The sequence below is a fragment of the Tarenaya hassleriana genome, unplaced genomic scaffold (genome assembly GCF_000463585.1).
Source record: "Tarenaya hassleriana unplaced genomic scaffold, ASM46358v1 Cleome3, whole genome shotgun sequence".
In the NCBI taxonomy this organism is placed as follows: Eukaryota; Viridiplantae; Streptophyta; class Magnoliopsida; order Brassicales; family Cleomaceae; genus Tarenaya; species Tarenaya hassleriana.
The window spans coordinates 7,984,280-8,011,832 of record NW_010966177.1 but is presented as its reverse complement, the minus strand read 5'-3'; the positions used below and the strand labels follow the sequence as shown (position 1 = coordinate 8,011,832).

Genomic DNA, 27,553 nt, shown 5'->3' with positions numbered 1-27,553 from the left:
TCTCTCTCTCTCTCTCTCTCTCTCTCTCTCTCTCTCTCTCTCTCTCGGGTTTTTCTCGTAGAATTTTTTTATTTTTATTCTATTTTTTGTTTTGTTTAAATGAGGGCCTCGCATTTCGGATAACTTGGAAGATATATATATAACGCATCAACTACAACTAGCTGTCTTCGACCACAAGGAATAGAACCTTTTATATCCCTAACACGAATATTTTGGGATTTATTATCCAAACCGTTCGAATTCCAAGTTGGATGCATTAATTTTATGATATGCAATGCAATTCACGAGAATCCATATATCGTTTTTTAAATTCATGGATATTTTTATCTTTTGAAAATCCAATAAAAAAAAAAAAGAGGTTTTGTGTTTTAGTTGAATTTTTTCCACCAAAAATTTATAAAAACTTCAAAAACCTTTTCCATCCAAACCAATAGTTTTGAGGTCCAAGTGTGAGTCAGAATATTCCCTAAAAACAATAATCGGCTAATTAGTTTGATCATGCTAATAATATTTTTTTTTTTAACTAATTAAAGGGCTGGTCTCGTGGAAAACTTTCTGCATAATTAAGTTATATATGTCGGAAATTTTGAATGACGTCACTTATCGGGGCTGACGCGAGAGTGATAACGTCACTAAATTATTCATTAATGTTTGTATATTTTTTCTTTGTTTTTGTTGAAAAAATATAACATGTGCTTCTGGAAAGTATACGACAAACGGTTTACCAAGAACAAAAGAAAAGAAAAAAATTCTATACAACAAACAGAAAACAACAAAAATATTTCTGCGTCATATAGATGATGTTCTAAAAGTAGAATATAATTATGAGTATAATATTCTAAATGTGTATATATATTTCAGACAACATTCATCATATTTTTAAATAATCGAATTTTTCTCTCTATTATTTTCCAATACCATTGACATATATTCGCCTTCCATCTTTTAGCTTATTTTAGAAGGACTCGGATTCATTAATAAATATGATTAGTCAAGCTAATCAAACCAATTTATTTTTCGTCCATTTTTAATTATAAAACCTGGAGTACGTCGTATTAAACGACACATGAAATTTTATTGGGGATATATAACTATCAACTCGTCGTCAAGTCATGGCACTAACTAATACTCTTTCTTTTTCCATTAACGTATGACGTATCTCTCCATGATGCATGCATGCGATCATCCTACTTTACGTAAGCATGTTTACGTCATTGTCTAGGTTCATTCATTAGGGTTTGGAGAAGTAAATTTCGAATTTGATATTAAAGATTGGTTAGTCGATAAGCGAGAAGAATAAGAAGGAAGAAGCTGACTTTGGTCAGTCTTTTTTTTTTTTTGGTAAATTGAAAGATTGTTTGAACGAGCAAATGTATACTATTTCTCAGAGTCTATATATTTTATTATTTTTTGTTTTTTAAAAGATTTTTAATTATTTTTTGTTACTGTATTTCTATATAGCGATTTAGATAAAAAAATATTTGATAATTTTGAAATAATCTAATATACTTATAAAACATTAGTTATTTTTTTTTTGCTGATATGAATATCTAAAGCATTCAACACCAATGCAACCAAGTTATGAAGCATTTCAAGGGCGCCTTTTGGGATGGATAAGAGCCGAAACATATATGAATCGAAATATTCCTAAAAAATACTTTATATATATATATATTACATTTGTAAATTTGTTATAAAAAATGCCATTTGGTGTTGAAAGTTTACGAGTGTAGAGACCAATGATAAATAAGTATTTCATAATAAAAAAAATAAGTATTTCATAAAAAGAATGATAAATAAGTAGCTAAATTAGTCTTAATTAAGAAGGGTTGATACCCAACAGATCGCGGACGAGTGGTCAAGTTTGGGGTAGGAGGTAACTCCATCTTTACCTTGAGGTTGAGTGTTCGATTCCTGACTGATGGAGAGAGGTAATTTTTAGATTTATATGATCTATATACAAAGGTTTAGTTAGGTTCATCCGTTATAAAAAAAAAAAAGTTGGAGTGGAAGGGTTTAGTGGCTGGTTGAAAGACACTTCTTGTCGTTCCAGTCTTATACATTCAGACGTTACGTCGTTTTATGTATGTGTTCCATAGGATAGAACAGAACTCCTTGCTGTTTCTAGCTACTCCCGTCTTTCGTCTTCTCTGCGGAGAAAGGGGCGGGAACAGAGATAAACCCTAAACGAGAGAGCGAGAGAGAGATGAGTCATCATCATCATCACCAAGCTGTAGATAATCTGATAAATATCTTCACGAAAGCTTCTCATGATCTGACTGTCGTCCATTACAAGCTCGAGAAGGAGTTCCAACAGATTTATCCAGATAATGTAAGCAAAATCGCTTTCTACGTGTTTCTGACATAACTTCTTCGGATTTTAGCACAATCCAATCTTTTGATCCATCCCCTTTTCTGGATTTATTTGTAAACTTGCATCGCTCCCGTTATTGAAGCACATTGACAACTGTACTTCGTGAGTTCAAAGCTTGGTTTTTTGACGTTTTGGAATGTAGGCTAATCCCATGAAGCTGATTCAGAGAATCGAGAAGTTGCAGGAAGATGTCTCTGTCTTGAAAGATCAATGCCGTGAGCTGTTGTCCGCCAAACAGGTTCTCTTGCTTTGCTCTAATTGCCCCCATTTCCTTTAATATTCTTGAAAATGCACACTGAAACTTGAATTTGACATTGAGAAAGACTGTTGTTCTTGGAATTCTATGTGAATTCCTGATGCTGGGGATTTGGCTTATCTCGTCGTGGAAAGGGAAGGGTTATTCAAGATGATGGGTTGATCGTATCGTAGCGATTTCGATTTTGCCGGGTCATGGGAATGGGGTTTCAGGCTGATTCTCTATGGTTTTTAATCTGAAAACCGGATATCGTTGATCTTAAGGAAGAAGTTTATACCTTCTTTTGGACAAGCGTTTTGTCTCAACACTTTTCTGTACTGAATTCTCAGATTTTATAAAGAACTCTGCAACATATAATCGAAACTCCGGTGGAATTCACTTGACAGGATCTAATTGACAAAGCAAAGACAACCCTTGTTGGGAACTGGAACCTAGTTCAGAAGATGAATGCATCCTTGGGTATACCGACAAGTAATGATGGGGATGATGCATTGGCCGATTTCAATCAGGTTTTTTGTCCCTTTCTCTTCAATCCGACAGAACAAAAGTCTCATGTACTTTGTTCTCGGGTTTCTAGTTAATAACGTTTAGTAAAAAAGAGGTTGCGGAATTTCCAAGTGTTGGTAAGAGATTTTACAACATTTGCCAGTAAGCAACCGATATTAACCCGTTTGGGGGTGATATTGGGAAGTTCTTTCCCCGGGACCTCAGGTGATTTCCACCTTTGTCAAGTCCTAAATGTATACTCAGTGCTTGCTTGGGGACATCTTGTAATGGATTTGATCTTGAACATGATCCCTTGAGAAACAAGAAGAGGACTCAATTCCCTAATCCATTTGCCTTTTTTGTTTTTGTTTCGGACAGGTCATCAACGAGTGGACAACCCAACTAAGAACAAGAACAGGTGATATTCCAAACCAGTGAAAAAGCAATGACACCTTCACATTTTTAGTTTATATTCATCTGAGAAATGTTCTTTTTTCTCTTCCTTTTTGGGTAGATTTATCGAGTAAAATCATCGATTCATGTGATGCATAGATCATCCTAACCAATGTTTTTGGTGATATTCTGTAGAGGCAGAGGACGGGGATACAGAGGACATCAACAATATACTCTTCTCGGCTATCGTTCATCGCAGCTGAGAAAGGTGTGTTTATATTCGCCGTCCCTCTCTCGGCATATATAAGCAAAAATCATTTCATTTGACAGATGGTGTGACATGTTCTTGTTTAGTACCCACCGATCGATCAGATGATCTCTTCTCCTTGGTTTCTGATTGGTGCTTACAGACCATTCCAAGTTTTCGCCTTTGTAATTTCAATTTGGTGATTTGGTCCAACTCGTGGGCTCCACCTATTCATATACTTGTATCTGTTAAAGAAAAATCGAAATTCGGATACTCACTGGATTCATGTGTGATGAAAAACCAAAATTGAGCTCGAGTTCGGACTGTCAGAGGTGTGTTACCTGCGCGTACTGAGTTACTATGAAATTACTAGTTTACATCCGTGTTTTAACGTAATTACCAAAATGCCTAAAAGATTTTTCTCTTTGTAATTACGGTCGCGGTCGCTGCCTCGCCATACTCGTCGATCTTTTGCCGACTTTGTCACTTCACGTCTCGATACTTCGTTCCATCCACCTCGCCGCATTGTTTCCTCCGCTCACTCCTACTTGCCTCGTTCCCTCTCGACTCGTAGCCACCTCTCGCGACTCATTGCCACCATTCGCCAGTTGTATATTCGAAACAACGGATACCCGACCTTCACAATGCGGAGATTGGGTAATCCGACCGAAAAAACGAACATACAAAAAACCAAAATCGGATACACCTAAAAACTCGAATGTTGCTAAAATATCGATATTAAACCCAAAACTCCCGGCGGATGGCCAATGACCCAAGAAAAGGATAGAATCGGTCACGTTTTTCATATAATCCCGAACCATGTTCTAACATTTCAGATCTTCTCGTAGTTACAACCACGCTTGTTACATGTACACATAACTACTTCTCAATTTTTCAGGTATAGCCCCAAAAAAAGGTTTCAATCAATGGAAACACTTCCATGACTAAAAGTCCGATAAAGGGCGAAGCTTTCGGAGTAACCATTTCTTACGCAAAGACACATCCAATGCTAAGAACGTCTTTGCTTTCCTCTCGTCTTCCAACAGATCACATGCATCGAGCAGAAGCTCGTCGTCCATGTCGGGCAAGGCTTGCAATGCATCAATGGCGTTTCCTATACCCGAGAGACCCTCTGCTTCAGAAAAAGGCTTCTCCTCTGCATCTGTTCCCGTCCTTGGCACCTTCTGCGCATGTCCGAAAAGTGAAGCCGTTGAGTTCGTTCGCTTTCTCGGTAAATTAGCATCACCCATTTCCATGACTTCATCGAAATTCTCCATCTCGATCATGATATTCTCGCAATCGAAACTTTCCTGAGAGAGAGGTTCACTAATCTTGCATAAATCTCTGTAACAATCCCCCAAGAGTTTACCTCTATACATGATTGCATCTGGGTGCTCCTGCAAAATAATTTTAGGTATAACCCATCTTAGATTTTGATGTCTATAACACAGAGGGAATGATTTTTTTTTAATTTTAAAAAACTTAACCTTGATGTATGATTCCCATGATTCATCACCATCTGCAACAATGGTTTGCTTATTTTCATCCCAGGAGAAATCACAGTGACTGAGGATATTGTTTATGTCGTCGCGTTCTTTCATCAAGTAAATGTACCGATTCTCCAGAATGTATATGTCGGTTTGAATTCCGAACTTTTTGCTGAATGATTCGACCATGTCAGCCCATGCTTGCTCGGTGAATGTCTCGCCGATTTTATTACCACTGTTCACCTGTTCTAACATAAGATCGATAAGACAACGGTCCATGACTTGTGTCCATTCTGTACACGGAGGATCCATGCTTCCACAAAGGTAGTCATTCTTCTCGTCACCTGCAAAAATTGACGATAAATTACGAATTTGTTTTTGCTTGAACCTTTCTGCTTCGTTTCATACATAAAAGTAACAAACATAGCAAAATTTAAACCAGATGAACATAGCATTTAATGGAAATTTTCAAAGGAGTTTCACAAAAGATGTTTACCGGTCATCGTCACAGCTTCAGCTATATTGGGTTCGAAAGCTTGAGCCAAGTGAGTGTATCTTCTATCAGGCATTTCCTTGCCAAAAATCAAACACATTTTTTGATAGCTGGGAACCATTTTAACTCTATATGAACGAGCTTCCGGGTGTGCCTGCAAAAAAAACCATTATATTTAAGCACCTGAAACCATGAAATAGACTAAAGGAAAGGAATGCGCTTGCCTGTATATAGGTGTCCCATATGCTATCTTCTGCAATCACCATATCTCTCCTTGCATCCCACAAGAATCCATTTTGCTGGAGAAGAAACGTTATGTCATTGTACAGCCTCCTCAAGTGTTTGAATCGGTTCTTCAGCACATCTTTGTTGTGAAGAGACCCAAACTTGGCGTTGAATGCTGTGACCATTTCGATCCAACCACTGGTTATGAATGTCTGCCCAACTTTGTTTCCTTTATGCACTTGGTCTACTAGTAAATCAATGAGATATCGGTCCATTGGTGGAGTCCAAAATGTCCTCGTCCGATCTGAATTCTTCGTCTGGATAGTCTTTCTCTCATCTGGAGAAATGAAGTTTTTACGATTGGCACCATCAAGATCAGATGAACCCTAAATTTGGAGTTTGATTCATTATTACTCACCCGTTTTTGCAGCTGAACTGTCATCTATGAGTTCTTTGCTTAGGACTGGATGTGGTAAAATCCCTTGATCGGTTGGGTTCCCAAATATTATTTCCAAATCATTGTAGTTTGGTAAGGTTCTCATCCTATATGTTCTTGCATGTGGATGTTCCTGCATATGATAGTCAAGCTGATGTAACAGACATCACAATCGTGTACCAAGAACAGTAGCGAGGGCTTTACCTTGATGTAAGAATCCCAAACATCATCATCTGCAGCAATCATTTGCAGCGTTTCATCCCATGAGAATCCATCTTTGCTCACGATAACTTTCATATCCTTATAGTACTTCAGCAATTTGTTGTACCGGTGTCTTAAAACCCGCTTCCCATATTGAGCACCGAATCTAGCATTGAACAGAACAAGCATATCTGTCCATGCTTGTTTGCTGAATGCATCACCAGTTTTGTTCCTTCTTCCTATTTGGTCAAGCATAAGCTCAATGAAGTATTGGTCCATAACCGGGGTCCATTCTGTCCTCGGACAATCATTGGTATTGATGCTACTTTCACCTACAAATGTCAGAAACAGATCAAGTTAGTAGATTTAAAAATTACATCAATTTACATCCTAAATGATGCATTACTTCCCAGTCTTGATGAGTATCCATAGTTTCTACCAAAGGAAAACCTTATATAATTATAACCACGAATATGGAAACATGATGCTCGATAAAGGAAAGGAAACACGTTACACACCCATGTTTACTCCTTGGAACTCATCTTCAAAGTCTATGTCATGACTTGATCGGCTGTATCTCCCATCTGCAACCGTATACCCATATATTAAGCACAAATCATTAAAATTCAGCACTGCTTTTGTCTTGTATACGCGTGCCTCAGGATGCACCTGCGATTACCAATATATCGTTTCAAAACAAGTTGTTTTAGCCAGAATTATAATGGGAAAAAAGCGAGTTGTTTAACTCGTGAATACCTTGATATACGCACTCCACACATTCTCATCGCCGATTACCATCTGTTGATTCTCGTCCCAAGAAAACCCATCATGGCCAAGAAGATTCTTCACACTGTTATACTGCTTCCACAGATTTGTGTAACGGCTTTTCAAAACGTCTTTATCATACTGAGATCCAAACTTCACGTTGAAAACGTTGATCATCTCGTTCCATGCCTGCTTGTTGAATGTGTGGCCAATCCGATTGCCCCTATGCATATGTTCTAACATGAGATCGATAAAGAAACGCTCCATTGAAGGCGTCCAGTATGTCCTTGTCCGATCATTGGAAGAGGCTTGGCCACTCATCTAATCAAATAACCTGAGCCAATAATAACCAACAAGAAGGATCCAAAACCGTATTGAAAAGAAGATTCATCCATCAGGGCCATAACATAAGTTTGCATAATACGACATGACAGAACAAATGGTTCTTCCTCTCCACCATATTAGCTATACAAGACAAAAGTACATCTATGGGGGTTATGCAAAATACAAAAATAAAAAAGCATTATTAAAGAAATCCAATACTGAATATCTGTCGGAATAATAACGTCATGCGTATCTGTGTTCCATCATTACTTCATACAGATATGATCGTATCATTGTTCAACCATAAACAAGTCGATTCTAGCTTAATTCTACGACCATGATTATCCGAAATCTGCAACGCATACGTAGTTCAAATTCATATCGCACGATTTTCTGCAAACTGCATTCTCAAAGAGCAATGGCACCGGGACAGAGAGCAACTGCATACACCGAATATAACTGGCGTTTCAAATTTGATTTTCACCAGATGATTACAACCAGAATCCGTATCCAACTAATGAAACCTCCCTCCCATCGTTATATGAAATCCCAAAAAATTACCACTGAATCGTCGTTCTTTGCTTTCGCCGGCTTAAGAACCACCGATGACACAAAGGAGACGAAATCGAAAATTCTGACATGACAAAACAAATGCAAACAGAAGCTGCGAACATTTCTGATGCTAGATTCAGTCAAAATCTCGGGGGAACAAAATCATAAATCGAAGAATGAAATGATCGAGACACAGAGTGAAACGACAGAGGAGAATATGAGAGTGTATATTATACTTACACAGTAGGGGGAAGTCGAGAGGGGGAGATAGGCAGGAGTTTGGGAGAGAGATTAACCCTAATCCCGAATAACAGATTTCTCCCCTGTTTGGCTACACGCACTTTACACCCATCATTTCATCTCATCCACCTGTGGGCCGGGCTTTTGATAATCCTACATGGGCCTCCTAAAGCTTTATTTCTATTTGGACTTCTCTAATTTGATTTTGTTCAATTCATTTTGATGATAGTTTACATCGCATATGAATAAAATTATTCATTAAAAGATAATTAAAATTGGATTTACGACATGACCAGTACAAAAACAACGTTTGTTTAATTTATAAATAATTTATTTGTTTTCAATGTTTTTATTTATATTTTACTTTCAGTTAATAATGTTAACGTTCCAAATCTAACCGTGTTTTTTTTTTAATAAAGCATAAACCCGCAAATTATCATCTATAACTTAATAAAACCATCCATAGAAATATCCATAGTAGTATTTATTGGCCAAAAGAAAGAAACGTTGGTCTCTCTCGTAAAAGGCTTGAAATTGTATGGTAGATTAATATATTGAGTTTTTAAGTAAAAATATATAAAACTAAAGGGTTGAATAAGAACCTTTTTTTTTACACTATCATGTACATCTATAACACAACTCAGCTATCTCACCATACATGAAAATCTCGAATAATTTCGGATATAGATGTCAAATTAGATTAACCCAATAAATCTATTTATCCACTTAAAATATTAAGTTTATTCTATCATGTCATCTATCTCCAAACAAGAAACCAAGTTCGATGGATCAAACAAAATCATATAAAAACGAATCCAAATCGAAAACCAATTTCGATATACGAAATGAATCAAACAGAAGCATATTAAAAAAAACAAATCCAAATGGAAAGAAATCCTATGCAAAAAACGAATTCGAAACGAATAGAACAAAATCCTATATAAAACCAATCCCACATAAATATATATAATACATTATATAAGTTTGTTTATGATTTAATTATGATAAATGAGTTAATTGGTTAAAATAGATTTAATGGATTTACCCGACAAACTCGATAAGTTCCAATCCCACAATCATAAACAAAAACATGAAAGAATCGACAAAGAGCAACGCATCTATCACAATTGAATCATAACTCAAAACATGAAAGAAAAGAATTCAGAGAACATGCAATCATTTTGATTCGCTATATTGATATTCAGAAGCACAAATTTCGCATTTCAATTCTAACATTTTTTTTTAAAAGCGTAAGCGAAATTCAAATTGCAGAGAAACATACCATTGACAAAATCCTTTATGGGCGGTTCAGATTCAGTTTCCATCGAAAGCTTCACATTTCCATGGCAAATGAGAATCGAAAGCATGACCAATCGATAACACGAAATCGAAAGAGCAATAATCAACAAACTCCAATTTATTCGGTTTGGATGCGTAAATTACAGGAAATACCGCATCACCAGCATCCATCAAAGCATCATAAGATCCGATCATGCTTGGAACGATTCATAACGATCGGAAATCGGAAACAAACCCACACATATGCCACACGATATTTTGCATAGTATCAGATTCAATACGAAAGGGAAGGGAAAAGATGGTGAGAGATTGACCTAGGAAACAACACGGCCGACGACAGGGTACTTAGCCTCGAATTTCTTCTCCCAATCGTTTAGGGTTTCGATCTCCTTGTCGGAGAGTCCGTCGACCGAAGGAGTGACGTCTTCCTCGTTCTTGCTCATCTTCGCCAGGGCTCTGCTCGCGTCCTTCCCGGCGAACAAAGCGTACGCGCCGCCGGGACCGTAGAAGGAATTTCCGGTGGTAACATCGAACACGCGGCCCCTGATAGCGACGTAGATCGGTTCCGACTCGTCTGTGCCATTGTAGTGGCTCAGCTGCTCGGCAGTAAACTCCATCTCTCTCTCCGCGATCGAACAATCCGTCTGGAAAAATCTACAAAGCGAGATAAAGGAGTCCATTATTTATTACTTTATTGAATAATTACAATCAAACCCCTTAACTTTTAAATTCTACTATCAAACCCAACTTATTTTACTTAAATCCAAACAGTATAACTTTTTATTTTACTTAAATCCAAAGAGATATAACTTTTTATAGTTTGAAAGGTAAATCGCATATAAATATCTAAACTTTTATAAAAATCTCAGATAAATATCCGAATTATAAAATTTTTATATAAATACCTGAACTTTTTTAAAATTCTACATAAATACCTAGATTTCTGAAAAACTCTCAAATAAATCCAAAATCCAATGACATCACCTATTTTTTTTTTGAAAAATACCTGAAATTTGTATTTATTTAAAAAGTTTTTAAAAAATCTAGATATTTATATAGGATTTTCAAAAGTTCATGTATTTATATGGAAGTTTTATAATTCAGTATTTATGTAAGATTTTCATAAAAGTTTAGGTATTTACATGTTATTTTCCCTTTGAATAATCATTTTAGACCGTCAATATATATCAACTTAACAAGTGTTTCTACCATTTGACGATATTAAAATATTTCAGATATTTTTTCCGAAGTTTAGAATAGTTCAAGCTAAAATATTGTGTGAATCCTGCAATTTCAAAGTTAAGAGTTTATTTAATTATTAGTAAAAAAATGGGGGTTAAAATTATATTTGTCCCATTTCTTATTTATATCATATAGTTTTAAATAATTTATAAATATCTAAAAACCCAAACAAGATCAAATTAAACCAAACCGATGGAATCATCAACATTAGATATCTTAAGTAGGAGAAAATGCATGATAAATATTTTTATAGTATCAAAATCAAATGTTTCCAATATTATAGGAACAATCTATGAATCATATTACGTTAAAGACCGAATTTGGGTTGATAAGGATTTTGGTAATTTGCGGATAAAAAAAATTATTCTGTAAAAATATGTTGGTTTTGCGAGTTAACCGGGTTCTAACATTTGACCGAAAAATTTTGGTTCTTGTTGATTGGTCTAATTATACAAAATACAATTTCATAAATTCATTATATATATGACCTTTGATAGTTTTGGTAATTATTCTCATTTTTCATGTAAAAATAAAAATTAGATAATAATGTATATCCTCGTATTTTTTTAATCTACAAATTACTTATAAAATTGCATGTGTCATTTGATAAATTTTTTAATTCTTGTTTTACATTATTCTTCTCATTTAATTATTTTTTATCCTTAACATAATCCATAATCAATTTTGAAATATTATACACTATATCCCAAATCAATTTTCAAACGTTTATTCTCGGAATCAGCTATAACCGAATTGGAATCGGACAAAGAATCACAACAACATATTTAGAGTTTGATTGATTTTGGATTTGAATTCCTAAGATTAGTCCACCAAATTTGTACGATAACGAATTGTTTATGCAATTCTAATTTCATATCATTCGTCCGAATTATTTACTCGGTTTTATATCATTTAAGATGTTTAAGTGCGTGTTTAGCTTCACTTTTATTTTGTTATCGACTTTTGCATGTATAAGCAAAAGGAGCGGAAAAGAGAGCGCAAACCGAAGGATTAGAAAGTCAGATTTTGCAAGTCCAATAACTTTTATTCCACAAGTCCAAATCATATTTTCTCTATATCATTACTCTTTTCAATATCTACGTATGGACACCAAGATCATCCAAATCCGATATCGGAGCAGAAAATTATGAACAAATTTGTGAAACCCGTTAAAACTGCTCAAAAGACTGATCCGATCGGGTTACTTATATATGACACGATCGGGTCACTTATAAGATTTTAGAAATATTTAGATTTTGCCCAAATAAAAGAGGAAAAAAATAGGGTTAGCCTTTCGGTAAAAAATTATTCAAGTTTTATACAGAGAATATAGTTAGAGCACACAAAAAGGGAAGATTATCAAGAGACAAAAGATCAAAGTAAAAGACGGAGATACGAAGTCGGAAAATCGACTAAGCGTTCTTCATTTCTTCTATTTTACGATGTTTTGTATTATTGATATGAAATCTGATGTCTCGATGTTTAGTGGGTAGTTCCATAGCTGTAGGTTAGAGATTTGCTATGCAAGGATATTTGGTTTTTAATTATAGATTTTGTGGATTTGTTTATTCTATTCGATTTATTAAATTGTTTTAATGCATTTGATTTTGTTGACACTTGATTGAATGAACTTAAGGTTTTAATTTTTATAGATAAATGAGATTTTAGCCTGGAAATAATTCAATAAATAGAACAAATATTGCATCTAGAGATGTATATTTGCTCATACATTATATAGCATTCGTTCTTGCATCCAGTATTTATACTATTGAATTGAGAGATTACTAGGATAAAACTTTGATAGTGAGATTAGACTCGAGAGAGTTAATTTCTATTTTAGAGGTTGAATTCCCTGAGTTTGATTTATAAACCACTAAGTTTGCATTTTTAATAGAGATCCTTGCATGTAAAGTAATCATGAAATCTACAATGTTCACCATTCATAGTTTATAACTGTTTTGATTGTTCGTTTTGCTATGCTTTCACATTCATATTATTTCCTCTAGATTTAAATTTGGATTTGATCTTGATGATTTCTTTGTCTACTTTTGTCCCTGTATTCAACCCTAGATACTGCACACGATCTGTACACTTGCGTTATTTGTTGTGTCTAACATATTATTACTTGATCGAATTTACACACCTAGATTTACAACATCACATACTATCTACATAACATTATCAAGATTCGAGTCCTTTGAAGGCAACAAAGATAACCACCCATACTCGAGTAAACCTTATAATTCTCTCTTAGTTGGAATCGGCGATAAAATGGTGAAATGTTTATTCAATTTTCGAGCATGTTAAAATAGGGTTAATATCACAAAAAACCCCAAACTTGTTAAAATGTTTTATATAAAACCCTTAACTTGCAATCTGCAAAAAAAAAAAAAAAACTCTGAATTTGATAAAAACTTCTATAAAATTATAACTTTGTTTAACCACAAATTTTGTTGATGTGGGACGACAGATTGTTGACATGACGCTTATTGAATTGATGCATTAGTGCCACATCATCATTTTAAAATTTTAAATATAAATTTCCAATTTTTGGCCAAATATATATATATATATATTTGTATATATATTAAGTTTGTAATTTAAAATTTTAAAGATACAAATATATATATACACCTATATACATATATACATATATATTATTATCAAATATTTTAATTTTTAAAATGATGATGTGGCATTGACATGACAACTCAGTCAGCGTCATGTCAGCAATCTGTCGACTGTCGTATCACATCAGCAAAATTTTTAGTCAAACAAGTTAAATGTTTTATATGGAAGAAAATGGTAAGCTTATAATTTTTGTAGAAGTTATTACCAATTTATAATTTTTATCAATTGAACACAAAATGTGATAACATGTTTGATATTTTATTGATTTTTGTAAAATGGTCTTGGCCTTGCGGTTTTATATCGTGATCGTGAAAAAATTTAACTTCATTGGGATTATTATTATTGTTGTTGTTGATAATTTGGTGGGAGAGCGGTCTCCACGAACGGTTGAAGTTGTATGAATATGTGTATATCAAGAAGGAAATCTCCGGTGGAATGAAAGCATGTTGTGAGTAAATGAAAGCATTGGAGTGCTACACATTGTCAAACCTTTCCAAAAATATTTTTAAAAATGTATATGAGAGTTTAGTATCAAATCCAGTTTTTCCAATATTATAGGAACAATTACGTTAAAAGGAAAAAAAAATCAAACCTCGCATCTGCACCGAATGCATAAAAAAAGGAAAATTGTGATAATTCATTACTCAGCTATTTCCCTAAACAGGAACAGAGGGTTTAGGCTGAGCAAGAGAGATGGGGGGAAGACAGTTATCGCGCTGCTTGACGAGCTCGTGAAGATCATGAACGATTTTGAACACAGCCTCTGGTCTCGCCAACCTTACTGCATTCTCCGACATTATCTTCAGTTCCTCCGACTTCGGTCCGAACCATTCCGCCACGATTCTCGCTATCTCCGTCGGAGATTTCGAGAATTTCCCGCACCCGTTTTCCACAACGTACGGCACATTCCCCGCCTCCTACAGTCAGCAAAAACCCGAAAGTTGAACCAAAAAACCGAAACTAAGAGAAAGAGATAGTGTCCTGTTTCGGATGTTGTTTTAAACGAGAACTTACTTGCCCAGCGATATAGCCGTTTAAAATGATCGGTAGCCCTCGTATCATAGCTTCAGCTATAGTTCCGGGACCAGCCTTTGCAGAAGCAAGAGCACATTTCAGTAAGGTGAAGGCTGATGGGAGAAAACATCGGTAACAAATGGATATATCCGACAGTTTTTACCTTTGTTATAATGCAGTCACAGGCACCCATTGCCGCCTCCATTTTTGTTACGAAACCCTTAACCTACACGAAAAAAACCTCGGGTTTCACCAACTTAATGTCTACCTTTTAAAATCCCTAAAAGGATGAGCATATGGTTCAGTTTCCAGTTTATTCATAGATTCGTAGACTTGTTCGGAATCATCAACAAATCATGCTGAATGTCATTAGATTTTGGCTCAAGTGGTGTAGTACCTGGACAGGAATTTTCCATTCTAAGGAGCCTAATTTGCTGACAAGTTTCTTGTTCCGCCCACAAATCACAAGCATCTGACCCATTGGCATCCCGAGATTCTCGTCATACAACGCATTGCCAAGAGCTCGTGCTGTGGCTTCGATGGGTCCCATTCCTTCTCCGCCGCCCATAAGCAGTACAGCTGGAAGATTCTCATCCATTCCTAGAACTCTTCGTAGTTCGGCCTACAAATAGTTGTCAAGAAGTGCATTTTCAACATTTTGAAACACCGAGATGTTTGGAAAAAGGGACTAAGTCAAGTTATAAGATAAGAAAACCGAAACAAAACCTTTGGGGAAACAGGCTTCACAAAGGAAGGTCGGACAGGGAGGCCATAAACCTTGATTTGTGACGGTTGAAGTCCAGCTTTCAGTGCCCTTTTGGCCACCTCCGTCGATGGGCAATAACATCTTGTCACAAGTTTATGAAACCTAATCCGAGGCGGGGAAAAATCAAAATTGTTTAGAAGGAGTGAAGAGTGTCTCAAAATGAGAACTGTGGACAAAGGCAAAGAAAAAAAAGAACTAACCATGTTGGATGGCAAGTACTTAAATCTGTTACAACTGTGGTAAAAACGATTTTCTCGAGCAAGCCCTTTGATCTGAGGATACGAAGTGGGACATGTTGCATCAGCGGATGAACGCTAATTATGATGTCTGGCTGATATTTCATCAACCCTTTTGCCACCTCCCTAAAAAAAATCAAAACAACACGATCAGATTTAATAGGAAAATCCGAGCTTCAGAAGCAATAATCCATTCAGCAGTATATTCCAGAAGAAACCGCAAACACTATCATAGTTTGGAAGCTCAACATTTCACATATGAAAGACCTGAGAAGATAAAGTTCAGTCACTCGTTCTCAGTCCCTACAATTCTCCCTATCTCTTTGTCAGATTCTCTGGACGAGTTCAAGACTCATAAAGTGGAGTGACTCCTTTAGAGCTTATTTTGAGAGGGGAAGCAGCTGTAATAACAACAAATTCTAGTCCTAATCAAGTGTTTATGGCAACTATTGACATGAAAAAGATTCCATGGACAAACACTTGTAGAACTGCAAATTGGGAGAAGGCCTCACCTGGCGATAAAGGTTGAAGTTGCAGCGAAATTAGATTGATGAATAACACGTGGAGCAGTTCCGTAATATGTCATTTTCCACAGAGTTCCATGTTTGACCAGAAAGTTATAGCTCCTGGGTAACTGGTTGAACGGCCATGGAGTGTGATCTGTCCATAAATCGGTAATAAACACCTGCAACAATCACTCTTAATGTACAGAACGTAATCAACAACGTCGAATCCACACGGTAAAATCGAAATATCCTGCAATTCATCGATTTGTGTTGCATTCGTAATGAAGATGAACATAACCAGTACTAGAACCAATTCAATGTGCCCTTGGCTTTCTCTATCTCCTCCCCACTTCTCCTCAATTCAGAAAACTACAAGTAAACTTAGTAAATCGACTTTTGCAACCACGTTTCGTAGTTTGCAGAATAGATAAATGATCTGTAAATCAGTTTCAAATTGTTAAAGTTATCATCTTCCATGACTTTGACAGCTCCATCTCCAGAACCAATCATCCAGGCAATCATAATTTCCTATAACTTGAAACATACTCTAAACCAACTTCAAGTTTTTTTCTATAATAGAATGGGGATTCTATTTGCAAACAATCTTCTGTTCTTTCAAGAATGGGGATTTCTATCTACCCACATTTTCTCAGCAACCAAACAGAAAACCAACCTGATTACGTTCATTCCCACAATCATACTCTCATTCCCACAATCATAAATCTCAAAATCCAATTGACACATTCCTCATTGTGGTTCATAGGCAATGAAAACCAATTTCAGTTCACAATCAAAGGAGAGAGATAGAATGGGAAACGAACCTGGTAGTAATCTCCAAACTCCTCATTGAAAGCAGCTTTAATGGCTTCCGCTGAAGCTCTGTGACCACCGCCAGTATCACTCATCAGAATCAACACTTTCTTCCGTCGATCAGCTCCAACCCCATCCAATGGCGGACCCTCATCCCCAGAAACACCATGCCCATCTTCTCTAAACCCGTTTTCTTCACTCGACAACCCAATTCCGACAGAGGCAAATGCCTCCGGAACCCTATCGCAGTGAAACCTAACAAACCTGTTGAAATCTCTGATGAACCCATGTAAACTCGTACCGGCATTGTTACTGCTGTTCAGGCTCAATGACGCTAGGGTTTTGCGTCCCCTTTGGGCGGGTAAGCTGCGGAAGCCATGGAAGGAACAGGAATTCAGCGTCGAGTGAGCAAACCCATCTGAATTCGAGCTTAGAGATCGATGACTGAAAGCGAAACCGCCCAGTCGGGTAACGGAATCGAAGACGGGGGCTGATTCCTGCGTTACCGTTGACGGGTTTTGCATGTTTGATGGAGTAGAGAGCGACGTTGATGTGGGTTATTCAATTTATGGCGGGCTTCTCAGCCATGAACGGCCACGCGATCACGCGACGAGAGAAAGTGAGAGAGAAATCTCGCCGAGCTTTCGCAGCCACAAAGATAGGATTTTGGAGAATCGATGCTAAATTGAAGTTGGGACTGTTGGTTTATATAGGGAGCTGATCGAACGATTTGGTTAAAAATTAATTATCGCATCTTTCGTATGAAAAAAGTATTCAATTTAATAAATTAAATTCAAATCTATATTCTAAATTCTAAACCCAATAAATGTATTTTCCTAATTGATGCGGAGACTAGTGGTTTATATAGTCAGAGGGTTGCTTTGGTAAAAAAATTAATTATCGCATCCTTCGTATTTAAAAAATTTAACTTAATAAATTCAATTCAAACCTATACTCCAAAGTCTAAACACAATAAATCTATTTTCCTAATCATGTATGCATATTTTTTTTCACATTAGTAAGACCCAATTCGAATTTTAAATAGGTAAGATATTCTACTTAATATTTATCATTTAATCCACCTCTCTTTGTGCATTAAAAAATAACCGTAATTAATAGAGATGTATAACAACCATTTTAACATATTAATTCATATAATTCATGGGATATCATCAAAACAAATTTCAATTTTTTTTATTTCATACGGAAAGCAATTTCAAAAAAAAAAAAACGAAGTGCGGGCTTCCTGTTTGGTCGGAACGATAATTGGTCGGTCCATGCGGTTCACATGCTTTTATTCAATGTTCTATTTTAATTTCAACTCAAAAACTATTTTCATCAATGTTCTTTTTTTTTGTCCATCTTCCATCTCATATTAATCTGGTCATTAAACTAATCATGCATTCGTTAATAATTTATAAAATTCTCCTGAATATTTCGTTTGTATTTTATTTTATTTGCTCATAATATAGACATCGTGAAGAAAGTATACTTGCTCAAATTTTAAATTTCTTGCAGTTTCAGTTAATATTTATAATGTTGTCTATTTTCGGCGACCAATGTTTGGTCGGTGAGTCGAGTGTGGCGAAAACCGGAGAAAACCAAGTCCATGGAGTGAACCGAATCATTTGCCACCGGTTTATCAGTTCTAATGTGTTTTTTTTTTTTTGAAAAGTTATTTCTACTTGTTTTGGTTCTGTTTTTCCTTTTTATTAAAAAATATTGTTGTTCTAAAAAATAGTTTTGATTTAATTATATTGTCTGAGTAATTTTTATATTCAACAAAATCATATCCAAATATTTTTTTTTTGTAAATATAAAATATATGATTTGATTTCGTATAAAATGTAAATATATACACTACGCAATACTATAGGATATCTCACAGACAAAAAAATATTTTAATTTAAATTATTTTTTTTAAAGACAGGTCAAAACGGGCTCTCATAATAATTGTCCTCGTTTGGACGAAGCCCAGTAACGGGCCTGGAACTAGTTTCCGGGTCGACCCGGTTCGAGAGGATTTCTCCTCCCTTCGGAGTTCGGAGCTGCCTGGCACCGGATTCTGTGTAATCGTACGTAGCTATGGCGAGCGAAGAAGAGAAAGCCCTGGAACAGCTGCTCGAGGCTCAGCTCAAGGACCAGCGAGATTCTCTCGCCGCCATTGATGAAGCTCTCGCCTCCGATCCTTCCAATGCCGAGCTGCTCTCGGTAAAATTTCCTCTCCCGATTCGAAGAATCCCTAATCTTTTTCTCTTTCCTTCGAAAATTTCCCGAAACTAATCACCTATTGAACAGTTCCGAGTAGTTCATCAAAATCTCGTAGTTGTTTGATTAAACTGTTTAATTGAGTCGTCAAGCTATGAGTTTCTGATTCCTATGGAGTCTATGAAGTATGGATAATCCGAGTATAGTGAAATGGTTTTCTGTGTATTGAATAGTGAACTATATACGTCGTCTTATATAGACGCAATACATAGGAAATCTTAGGTTAAACGTGAATATAACAGTGTCTTCTTTCATGTATGCATGAACAGGGTATGTTTCCGCCTTCCGTTGTCTGTATATGATTTTCTAGTTGAGATTGAGGAAGTTAGATTTCGTAAAACAAGATCATCGAGGCATTTTGTTATTTGAAATGGTGTTTTTGTCGATGAGGCGATGAAGAATATGCATTTGGACGGGTTGCTTAAATGGTGCTCGGGTTTTCTCTCTGTCTTAGGTTCATGGAGAACTTCTCAGTGCAATCAAGGATGCAGAGGAAGGTCTTCTCCACCTCAAACGAGCTCGGTTACTGCATGAAGCTGACATGGTGCTGCATGGTTTCAATCATGCTGCTGCTGAGGAAACAAAGGCTGAGCCACTTGATCCAGCCGGCGATGATGTGGAGCCTGAGCCAATTGAGGAGCAGAGGTTTTCTGTTGGATCGAAATGTAGATTCAGACACACTGATGGACGTTGGTATAATGGTCAGATTATCGGGTTTGAAGGCTCAGATTCTGCAAAGATTTCATTCCTCACGCCCATGTCTGACAGAATGTTGGTGAGAATTGTTATCCTTTTTCCAGTTTCATTGTCAAGATTATTGCAATATGTTACCTCTGCATTTGTTTATCAGACTAAAGTGTGTCTTTAACTATGTCTGTCTCCGGTAATAAGTATTCTCTGGGTTTTCCATGTCATCTATTGATTCTCCTTCCCCTAAAACAATTGCATGATCGAAATACTCAATCAGGTCTGAATATCCCAGGATATGGTTAGGTTATGTAGTTAGATTTGGTTTTGTAGAGGCATAAAGTAAGATTGTTGGAAAAAATAGCTATAAAACTGTTACCGTTGGCATTAGTGAAAGTGTTTCTGGCTTTCTGTTTACTAATGTTACACCACACTGCAACAGATGTGCAAGTTTTTCATGCAACAAAGGTGTCGGTTTGGTGGTACATGTCGCTTATCACACGGTATGTTTTCAAGGGTAACTACCGGTTTCAAAATCTTGCTGGTCATCATCATCATTTGTGCATTATTTCTGCACAACTTTCATCCCCCTTCCGTTTTATAGTGGAAGATGCTATCGATTCATACTGGTAAGTCTGGTATTCAAATAGTTTTCTCTCTCTGAACAAATGCTAAATGCAAATGCAGGACTGGATTTGCCAGTATCATCTTTAAAGAATTTTGTCCAAGTTGAATGGAACCAATCGATGGTAGGCTCCAAGATTTGCGCAGTTTCTGGAGGTAAAGACAACATATGGAGGGAGGCTGAGCTTGAATCGTGGGACAGTGAACACCAAGTAGGCCAAGTAGTTTTTAGAGACGATGGAAGCTCGGCAAAGCTAGGGCCCGATGCTATGATGTTATATGAGTACGCTCATATATCTGAAGATGATGATGATGATGAGGAAGATGATGAGGACGAAGAAGGGAGCAGCGATTCATGCTCTGAGGAATCTGCTTCGAGCGACTATGTTGAGGAGACTCAGACTCCACAAGGGTTAGGTTTTCTAGAAAGTACGAATCAAATGAGAGGCGTCCAGACTGAAACCGCTGTCTTTGCTAAGTGGGAGAACCACACGAGAGGAATAGCTTCCAAGATGATGGCGAACATGGGTTACCGTGAAGGGATGGGATTGGGTGCAACTGGTCAGGGAATGTTAGATCCCATTTTGGTTAAAGTACTTCCGCCAAAGCGGTCACTGGATCATGCCCTCGAGCATGTTAAAAAGACTGAAGAAGGTAAAGGCGAGAAAAGAAAGATCAAAAGGAGGAGCAGAGGTGGAAAGAAGAAGCGTGAGAAGAAGATGGCAGAAGCGGCTAGAGCTGCGAGACAGGAAGAGGAATCAAGGCCTGATGTTTTCAGCCTAATCAACGACCAACTCTCGATTCATCACAAGAAAGTAAATGGAACGTACGGGAACAAGAAGCAGAGCAAAGGCACGGTGGACGAGAAGAAAGTGGACAGAAGGGCACTGGTTGCATACGAAGACGAGATCAGAGACTTGAAGTTACAAGTTCAGAAGCTGGAAGAGATGGTGAACCGAAACAGGAGGGATAAAATCGTATATGAGGCTGCAACACGAAGATTGAACGAAGCCCGAAAAATATTGGCAGATACAGAAGCAGCGTATGCCTCAACATCCAACGCTGTTGCCAACAGCGAGAAAGAGAAGAAATGGCGCAAATTCTAGAACATCAAATATCAATCTTGATCACAGAACGGTTTCGGGCTTTTGATGATTTGATTTCTCCATCATCGTCAAGCTTCAAACTTTTGAGAACCCCTTCGATGAAGCTGCTCAGACATTAACCTCAGCAACAACACAGAAGAACATGCAAGTGAACAATGAAAGACTATCCCTTGCTGTGTGGTATATGTTACAAGAAAAAGGAATATAGCTGAGAGTAGCAGCCACTTGAACGCACATTTCGATTTATCTCCTGTATGTTGTTATCTAATTCGGCCGAGCCCAAATAAACTTGGGACTAAAGCGAGGTTGATGTTGTTATCTAATTATTCGTGTTCATTCCTACAAACTTTTTCGTAGGCGGTTTACATGTCTGAAATATCGGTTTGCCAGATTAGGAGCCTGCATTGTTTCTATCCCGCCTTTGGCCGGAACAGAAGTTGAGACGGCTACAGCGGGAACCTCGGGAACAGAGACGATTCTATACCCGAAATGGTAAGGCATCGTCGCCCAGTTTTGTCCATCCGCTCGCTATATTCGGCGGCAACCCATGTGTCGGAAGAACTCTAGGTTTAAGATACAGCTCCATTGTCCGGACTTGGCAAGAACTTCTTTTTTATGAGGAGAGAAACCCCATATCCTACTCTGAAAACCTTGCAAGCGTTCTGATGGTGGTACCATTTAGGTAACAGATTAACCAAATTCGATCTCCTCGTCCCTCCGAACAGAACAATAAGCATGGATTTCCCTTTCTCTGGTCGGTTAGGGTCAACCATTTTCGATTTCGGTTCGGATTTGATTATTCCGGTTTTAGAAAAACTCTACCTATTCGGTTTTTATATTCTTTGGTTGTTGCAATTTTTATCGATAAAAATATGAGAAAATTTTAATTTTTTCGGTTGTTTTTTATTCGGTTCGATACAGATTTGGTATTTTTTAATTTTAAAAAATCTTAACCGGTTTTATACCGAATTCAATTTGATTATATGAGATTCTGTTTGGATTAATTAGTCGGTTCACGCTCAATTTGCATAGGAACTTGACCACTAAGTCTATTCGATGGCTTCCTTGTTATCTCCCCGATTTCAAAAAATAAAATCTGTTTAGTATTTACTGTTCGGTTTTTTGAATTTGGAAAAAAAAAATCATACATGTTCGAGTTTTCTCTATCGGATTCGTTTTTATACGAGATAGGGATTGGTAACCCTATAGTAAAAAACAAGATCGGTCTTGTTCGGTATCGGGTCTAACAAAATATTAGAGGTGGACGATTTCAGTATGGAACCGAAAATCTCGATATTTTTTTTGAATCGTACCATTAAAATTCTCAAAATGGTATATTTTTACAACTGAATTTTTATGAACTGAACTTTATAAATTTTTTGAAAAACTAAAATTTTCTTAAAAAAAACTAATTTTTTTTAACAAAAACTGAAAACTATTCAGAACCAGAAGCGAAATAAACCGAATAATATATGGTATTGATTTGATATATATTTTAGAATATCGAATAAACCGTTATTGAACCGAACCGTTAAAATTACTAATAGAATCTCAAAATGTCCAACCCTACAAAATATTGGGCCCATTCTGTATTTAGATATTCAACCCGGCATTCTACGTTTTCATATCATTGACTTGTGGTTTCACATTTATGGATTTATGGTTAAAAAATTATCCATATATCTCATACAATATTTAGGGAGTGCTTCCATCTCCTGATTTTGATGTCACGAATCCCCAAGAAAAAGTCTCAGAGAGAAACTTCGAGGAGCGTTATGATACACACAACCTGAGATCATCTCAGTACACGACCACCTGCGTGTTCGACACGTGTCCAAAACATTTCTTTCAACAGATTTTCATAAATCACTAATTATTGACAACATTAATATTAATTAATTTTTCATCGGATTAGCAAGGGCTATTTGTCTTCACCATTCCTGCCTCTCTTTGCTGTCAAACTAACACCTGAAGCTATTGGAGAATCCTTCTTGGATTTAATCACCCGCGCGTTTGACGGATCTCTCTCTCTCTCCCTCGCGTCGCTCTTGTCGAGGAATCTGGTATGTCTTCTCTCTGTTGTCCGTTTTACTTTGATCGTTTCGCGGTTTTCGGATGAATCGATCTGCTCAAGCGATCATGCCGCTGGCGCTTCTCTTGTTCAATCTTTTGTCGTTTCCGGATTTTTGTTTGCTCTAGATTTTCTGGTTCAGTATTTGATGTTTTGGATCTTGTTCGTGGAATGAATCACAAGATGTTCATGCTTGATTTGAATAGGATTCAGCCTTTTCATAGCTTCTACGCAGGTGAAGATTTTTCCGATTGGTGATACCTTTAATGTTTTTGGTCTCGTTTGGGGTCTGATTAGCAAAAAGGATGCTGGATTAGCCACGAAATTGGCTTTTATCTGTGGTTGTGATCAGAAGAAGGGAGGAGCTGGTTTTGGGAATTTTATGCAGAGGTATGGGGTATTTGAACTCAGTGTTGTCTTCTTCAAGCCAGGTTCATGCCGACGATGGTCCGGTCAGTGGCGGAGGCCTCAGGTTGATCTCTTCTTTATCCATCTTTTACCATATCTTCGCTTAGAAACTGTAACTTTGTTGTGCTTCCATTGGCATGCTGTCGTGTTCGCCTCTCTGTTGGGCTGCTCCGTTTGTATTGTAGTATGTTTTGTGCTGAATTGATAGCCAAGGTTGTTGGCCTGTTATGATTCGTGTGTTCATCATCCAATTATCAAGTCCACAGGCTGAATTATTGATGTATATTTGGTGATATTGTGGCAATTGAATTCTGTATGAAGTTTCCTTTTGGATTTCTTTTAATCTGGTAAGGGGACTGAAGGAGAAAATGAAGAAAGCTGATGTGAAGGATTAATCGCTTTCATCATGTCCCTTTCTGCATTCTAGCTTCTGACTTCTTCTGAGAGACTGCTCAATGATTTGGATGGGAAAAGTCTAGTACATTTTCCCATCTTCTTTTTGCAATTTTCCAGTTGCTAGTCTCAGAAACGCATATAATTTTTATGTGGTCGTTTAGGTGGACAGAGTTGGCTCTTTCACTGATCACTACATTACATCTCACATCGGTGAGGAAAAACTAGCAGAATCATGTTCGAGTATCATCTGGCCTTTTGTGTCTGATCTTTTCCCTTTGATTTTGAACCTTTAGAGACTTAGTCCTTTTTTATTCGAAATATGTAAGTCTCTGTGCGTTGTTTGAGTGAAGGAGTTATCTTGTACCACGATTTTCTGGTAAGATGTATCTCTACTTCAAGTTGGGACTCTTTCTTTGAACTTAGATGTGCATGCACACTTTCATGATTATATGTGAATTTTTTGAGATACTGTTAATGAATAACGATATCATTGGCATTGTTGCTGGCGATTTGATGAACAGAAACAATTGACAACTTCCATATGTCTTCTTCAAACAGCCAGAACGGGAAGTTTAGCTATGGATATGCGAGCTCTCCTGGCAAAAGATCATCAATGGAGGACTTCTATGAGACAAGAATCGTTGGTGTCGATGGAGAGATCGTTGGTCTATTTGGAGTCTTTGATGGTATACATTCTCACTAAACGTCAAATACATGAACTAATTTGTCCATGGTTATGTATCATTGGAGGTCTATGTGTTGCCTGTATCTATGACAGTAAATCTGGTTATCTATCTGTTAAACTATATATTTCATCTAGGGATTTATGAGAGCAGGAATTCATTTATATAGTTTATAAGCATCATAACATTTCCCATACCATGTTTACTTCTCAATTCATATCTTAGTTCTCTATCAAGACTTAGTATTGGTAGAGATATAATATCATTTCCTAGGCCCTGTTTCTTACTTGAAAAAGTTCATTCAGGAGCTAATGGTTTATGTGACTTTTGTCTAGGACATGGAGGTGCACGTGCAGCTGAATATGTGAAGCAAAACCTTTTCAGTAACCTGATCAGACATCCGAAGTTCATTTCTGATACCAGTTCGGCTATTGGTAATTTTCTATTGTCTCCTTGATATACCCTTTGATGATGTCCAGTTAGCTGCCGCATATTCCTAATGATATGTCCATTCTCTTGCTGTTGTTATTGTCAGCTGATGCATACAACCAGACAGACTCGGAATTTCTGAATTCAGAAAATAGTCAGAACAGAGATGCTGGTTCAACGGCCTCAACAGCTATCCTAGTTGGTGACCGTCTACTTGTTGCAAATGTAGGCGATTCCAGAGCTGTTATCTGCAGAAACGGCAAAGGTAACTGTTGCCCTTTCTTGTTTCCTGAATTTTGTTTTTTTTCTTTCGAAATTTCCGTTTTTTTCGAGTAGACATTCTTGCCTCCAAATGGGAACATAAGATAATAATCAATCACGCGATATAATGGTCGGAAAACGTCGATCTTTTGGACCGTAATCTATTTTAGACAAATAGTTTAAGACCATCTCTAATCACATGAAAACCCATATGCATGTAAACGACAGTGTATCATCCATTGAAGGATATTTAGGAACTAAAAACAAATATTTTTTTTACTTGCAGCTATTGCGGTGTCCCGAGATCACAAGCCTGATCAAAGTGATGAGCGCCAACGAATCGAGGATGCCGGAGGATTCGTCATGTGGGCTGGTAAGAAAAGGCTTCTCTATGGTCAAAATCCTTTTTTTCCCCTTACATGGTGGGTTTTATATCTTTTCTTTAACTGGTATCATATGCCTGAAGGAACATGGAGAGTTGGAGGAGTTCTTGCTGTTTCTCGTGCATTTGGTGATAGGTTGTTGAAGCAGTATGTTGTGGCTGATCCCGAGATTCAGGTTACTCTAATTCTTTTTTTTTCTTGCTCCGAAATCTCTTCTCATGAAAAGAAAATGTACTTAACGTCACGAAATGGGCAATTTTCAGGAGGAAAAAGTCGACAGCACTCTCGAGTTTCTTATTCTAGCGAGTGATGGACTGTGGGATGTTGTATCTAACGAGGTTTTGATTTAAAACTATCATTTCCTAAACCTCTTCGACCGTCCAAATCAGAATTAGATCTCCTGATGTTGTTTGTTCAATCAGGAAGCAGTAGAGATGATAAAAGAGATAGAGGAAGCAGAGGAAGGGGCGAAGAAGCTGATGAAGGAAGCGTACGAAAGAGGAAGCGCAGATAACATAACATGCGTCGTAGTACGGTTCTCCTCAGGAGGAGGAGGAGGATCCACCAGCTCCTCCTCCGGCTCGGACCAAAAGATCTCATCCGACTGAACTCTTTAGTTCAAACCACCAATGGTAAAACTCCCTCTCCTCTCTGGCTTATATTCCCATATTTTTTTTAACAAAAACACCAATTTAAAAAAAAATGAACCATAAATAGAAACCCTTATACATACATGCACGTTGTCATCTTCCCCTTCGTTTGCTACAATTAGTTATATGTAGGAACAGAACAGAGTCCCATGATGTGTGTTCTTAAAATTGGAAAAGATCTTAGATGCGTTCCATAATGTAATGCTGTTGTTATTCTTACCCCCCTTGTTTGCGCTTGTGTGTGTGTGTGTCGTAAAACGTAAAACTGAACAAGTTCCTTTTATATTTTCTTCCATGTCTTGTGATCTCTACTTAGACTACGATACCCGACATGCTTTGTTCTCAGCTTTTCCTTTCTTCGTACAAAAAAAAATGATAGGGATGTACATCTCGGTTCAACAAAACATATGGTACAATTTTGTAGAATCGAATAACCCGTTTTCGATTCCGAATTGAACCCGATAATCCGAATTATCCACGTTTATGTTTACCGACTTAAATATCAAATTTCAGTTTTATTTTATGTTCATATTACAGAACTGTTCATCGAATTGTCACAGTGAAACCGAATCAAACTTATTAACATTGGGATCTACTTTGGCGC

The 27,553-nt window shown here is 37.0% G+C and overlaps 6 protein-coding genes across 13 annotated transcripts; 3 read left to right on the top strand and 3 right to left on the bottom strand.

Moving 5' to 3' along the window:
• The first annotated feature begins 2,123 nt into the window (after positions 1 to 2,123).
• On the top strand, positions 2,124 to 4,072 carry LOC104819952. The gene is made up of 5 exons (XM_010550276.2): positions 2,124 to 2,332; positions 2,517 to 2,612; positions 3,017 to 3,139; positions 3,495 to 3,534; positions 3,705 to 4,072. The coding sequence occupies exons 1-5, from the start codon at positions 2,207 to 2,209 to the stop codon at positions 3,770 to 3,772; spliced, it is 453 nt and encodes a 150-aa protein (XP_010548578.1). The 5' UTR covers positions 2,124 to 2,206; the 3' UTR covers positions 3,773 to 4,072.
• Positions 4,073 to 4,536: 464 nt separating this feature from the next.
• Positions 4,537 to 8,642, bottom strand: LOC104819951 (L10-interacting MYB domain-containing protein). 3 transcript variants are annotated; one of them, XM_010550273.2, is made up of 9 exons: positions 8,480 to 8,642; positions 7,355 to 7,697; positions 7,117 to 7,267; positions 6,602 to 6,930; positions 6,380 to 6,530; positions 5,961 to 6,298; positions 5,740 to 5,890; positions 5,244 to 5,587; positions 4,537 to 5,153 (listed from the first exon to the last, which is right to left on the bottom strand). In XM_010550273.2, exons 2-9 carry the CDS (start codon positions 7,682 to 7,684, stop codon positions 4,701 to 4,703), a joined length of 2,247 nt encoding a protein of 748 aa, XP_010548575.1. In that variant the 5' UTR covers positions 7,685 to 7,697; positions 8,480 to 8,642; the 3' UTR covers positions 4,537 to 4,700. The 3 variants fall into 3 exon arrangements, with proteins under 3 accessions (XP_010548575.1, XP_010548574.1, XP_019058836.1); XM_010550272.1 differs by lacking the exon at positions 8,480 to 8,642 and adding an exon at positions 8,249 to 8,470; XM_019203291.1 differs by lacking the exon at positions 8,480 to 8,642 and adding an exon at positions 8,136 to 8,154.
• A 1,214-nt stretch (positions 8,643 to 9,856) lies between these two features.
• LOC104819950 (probable steroid-binding protein 3) lies at positions 9,857 to 10,437 on the bottom strand. Its single transcript, XM_010550271.1, has one exon. The coding sequence runs from the start codon at positions 10,393 to 10,395 to the stop codon at positions 10,093 to 10,095; it is 303 nt and encodes a 100-aa protein (XP_010548573.1). The 5' UTR covers positions 10,396 to 10,437; the 3' UTR covers positions 9,857 to 10,092.
• Positions 10,438 to 14,134: 3,697 nt separating this feature from the next.
• On the bottom strand, positions 14,135 to 17,654 carry LOC104819949 (monogalactosyldiacylglycerol synthase 1, chloroplastic-like). The gene is made up of 8 exons (XM_010550269.1): positions 16,995 to 17,654; positions 16,180 to 16,352; positions 15,632 to 15,793; positions 15,392 to 15,533; positions 15,063 to 15,287; positions 14,829 to 14,891; positions 14,666 to 14,740; positions 14,135 to 14,568 (listed from the first exon to the last, which is right to left on the bottom strand). The coding sequence occupies exons 1-8, from the start codon at positions 17,505 to 17,507 to the stop codon at positions 14,308 to 14,310; spliced, it is 1,614 nt and encodes a 537-aa protein (XP_010548571.1). The 5' UTR covers positions 17,508 to 17,654; the 3' UTR covers positions 14,135 to 14,307.
• A 1,316-nt stretch (positions 17,655 to 18,970) lies between these two features.
• On the top strand, positions 18,971 to 22,040 carry LOC104819948 (zinc finger CCCH domain-containing protein 22). The gene is made up of 4 exons (XM_010550268.2): positions 18,971 to 19,194; positions 19,706 to 20,026; positions 20,381 to 20,441; positions 20,626 to 22,040. The coding sequence occupies exons 1-4, from the start codon at positions 19,069 to 19,071 to the stop codon at positions 21,666 to 21,668; spliced, it is 1,551 nt and encodes a 516-aa protein (XP_010548570.1). The 5' UTR covers positions 18,971 to 19,068; the 3' UTR covers positions 21,669 to 22,040.
• A 1,551-nt stretch (positions 22,041 to 23,591) lies between these two features.
• LOC104819946 (probable protein phosphatase 2C 59) lies at positions 23,592 to 27,256 on the top strand. 6 transcript variants are annotated; one of them, XM_010550265.2, is made up of 9 exons: positions 23,592 to 23,731; positions 24,092 to 24,211; positions 25,102 to 25,229; positions 25,562 to 25,660; positions 25,762 to 25,920; positions 26,203 to 26,289; positions 26,383 to 26,474; positions 26,563 to 26,637; positions 26,722 to 27,256. In XM_010550265.2, the coding sequence occupies exons 2-9, from the start codon at positions 24,132 to 24,134 to the stop codon at positions 26,905 to 26,907; spliced, it is 906 nt and encodes a 301-aa protein (XP_010548567.1). In that variant the 5' UTR covers positions 23,592 to 23,731; positions 24,092 to 24,131; the 3' UTR covers positions 26,908 to 27,256. The 6 variants fall into 6 exon arrangements, with proteins under 6 accessions (XP_010548567.1, XP_010548563.1, XP_010548566.1 ...); XM_010550261.2 differs by having other exon boundaries at positions 24,037 to 24,211; XM_010550264.2 differs by having other exon boundaries at positions 23,975 to 24,211.
• Positions 27,257 to 27,553: the final 297 nt, after the last annotated feature.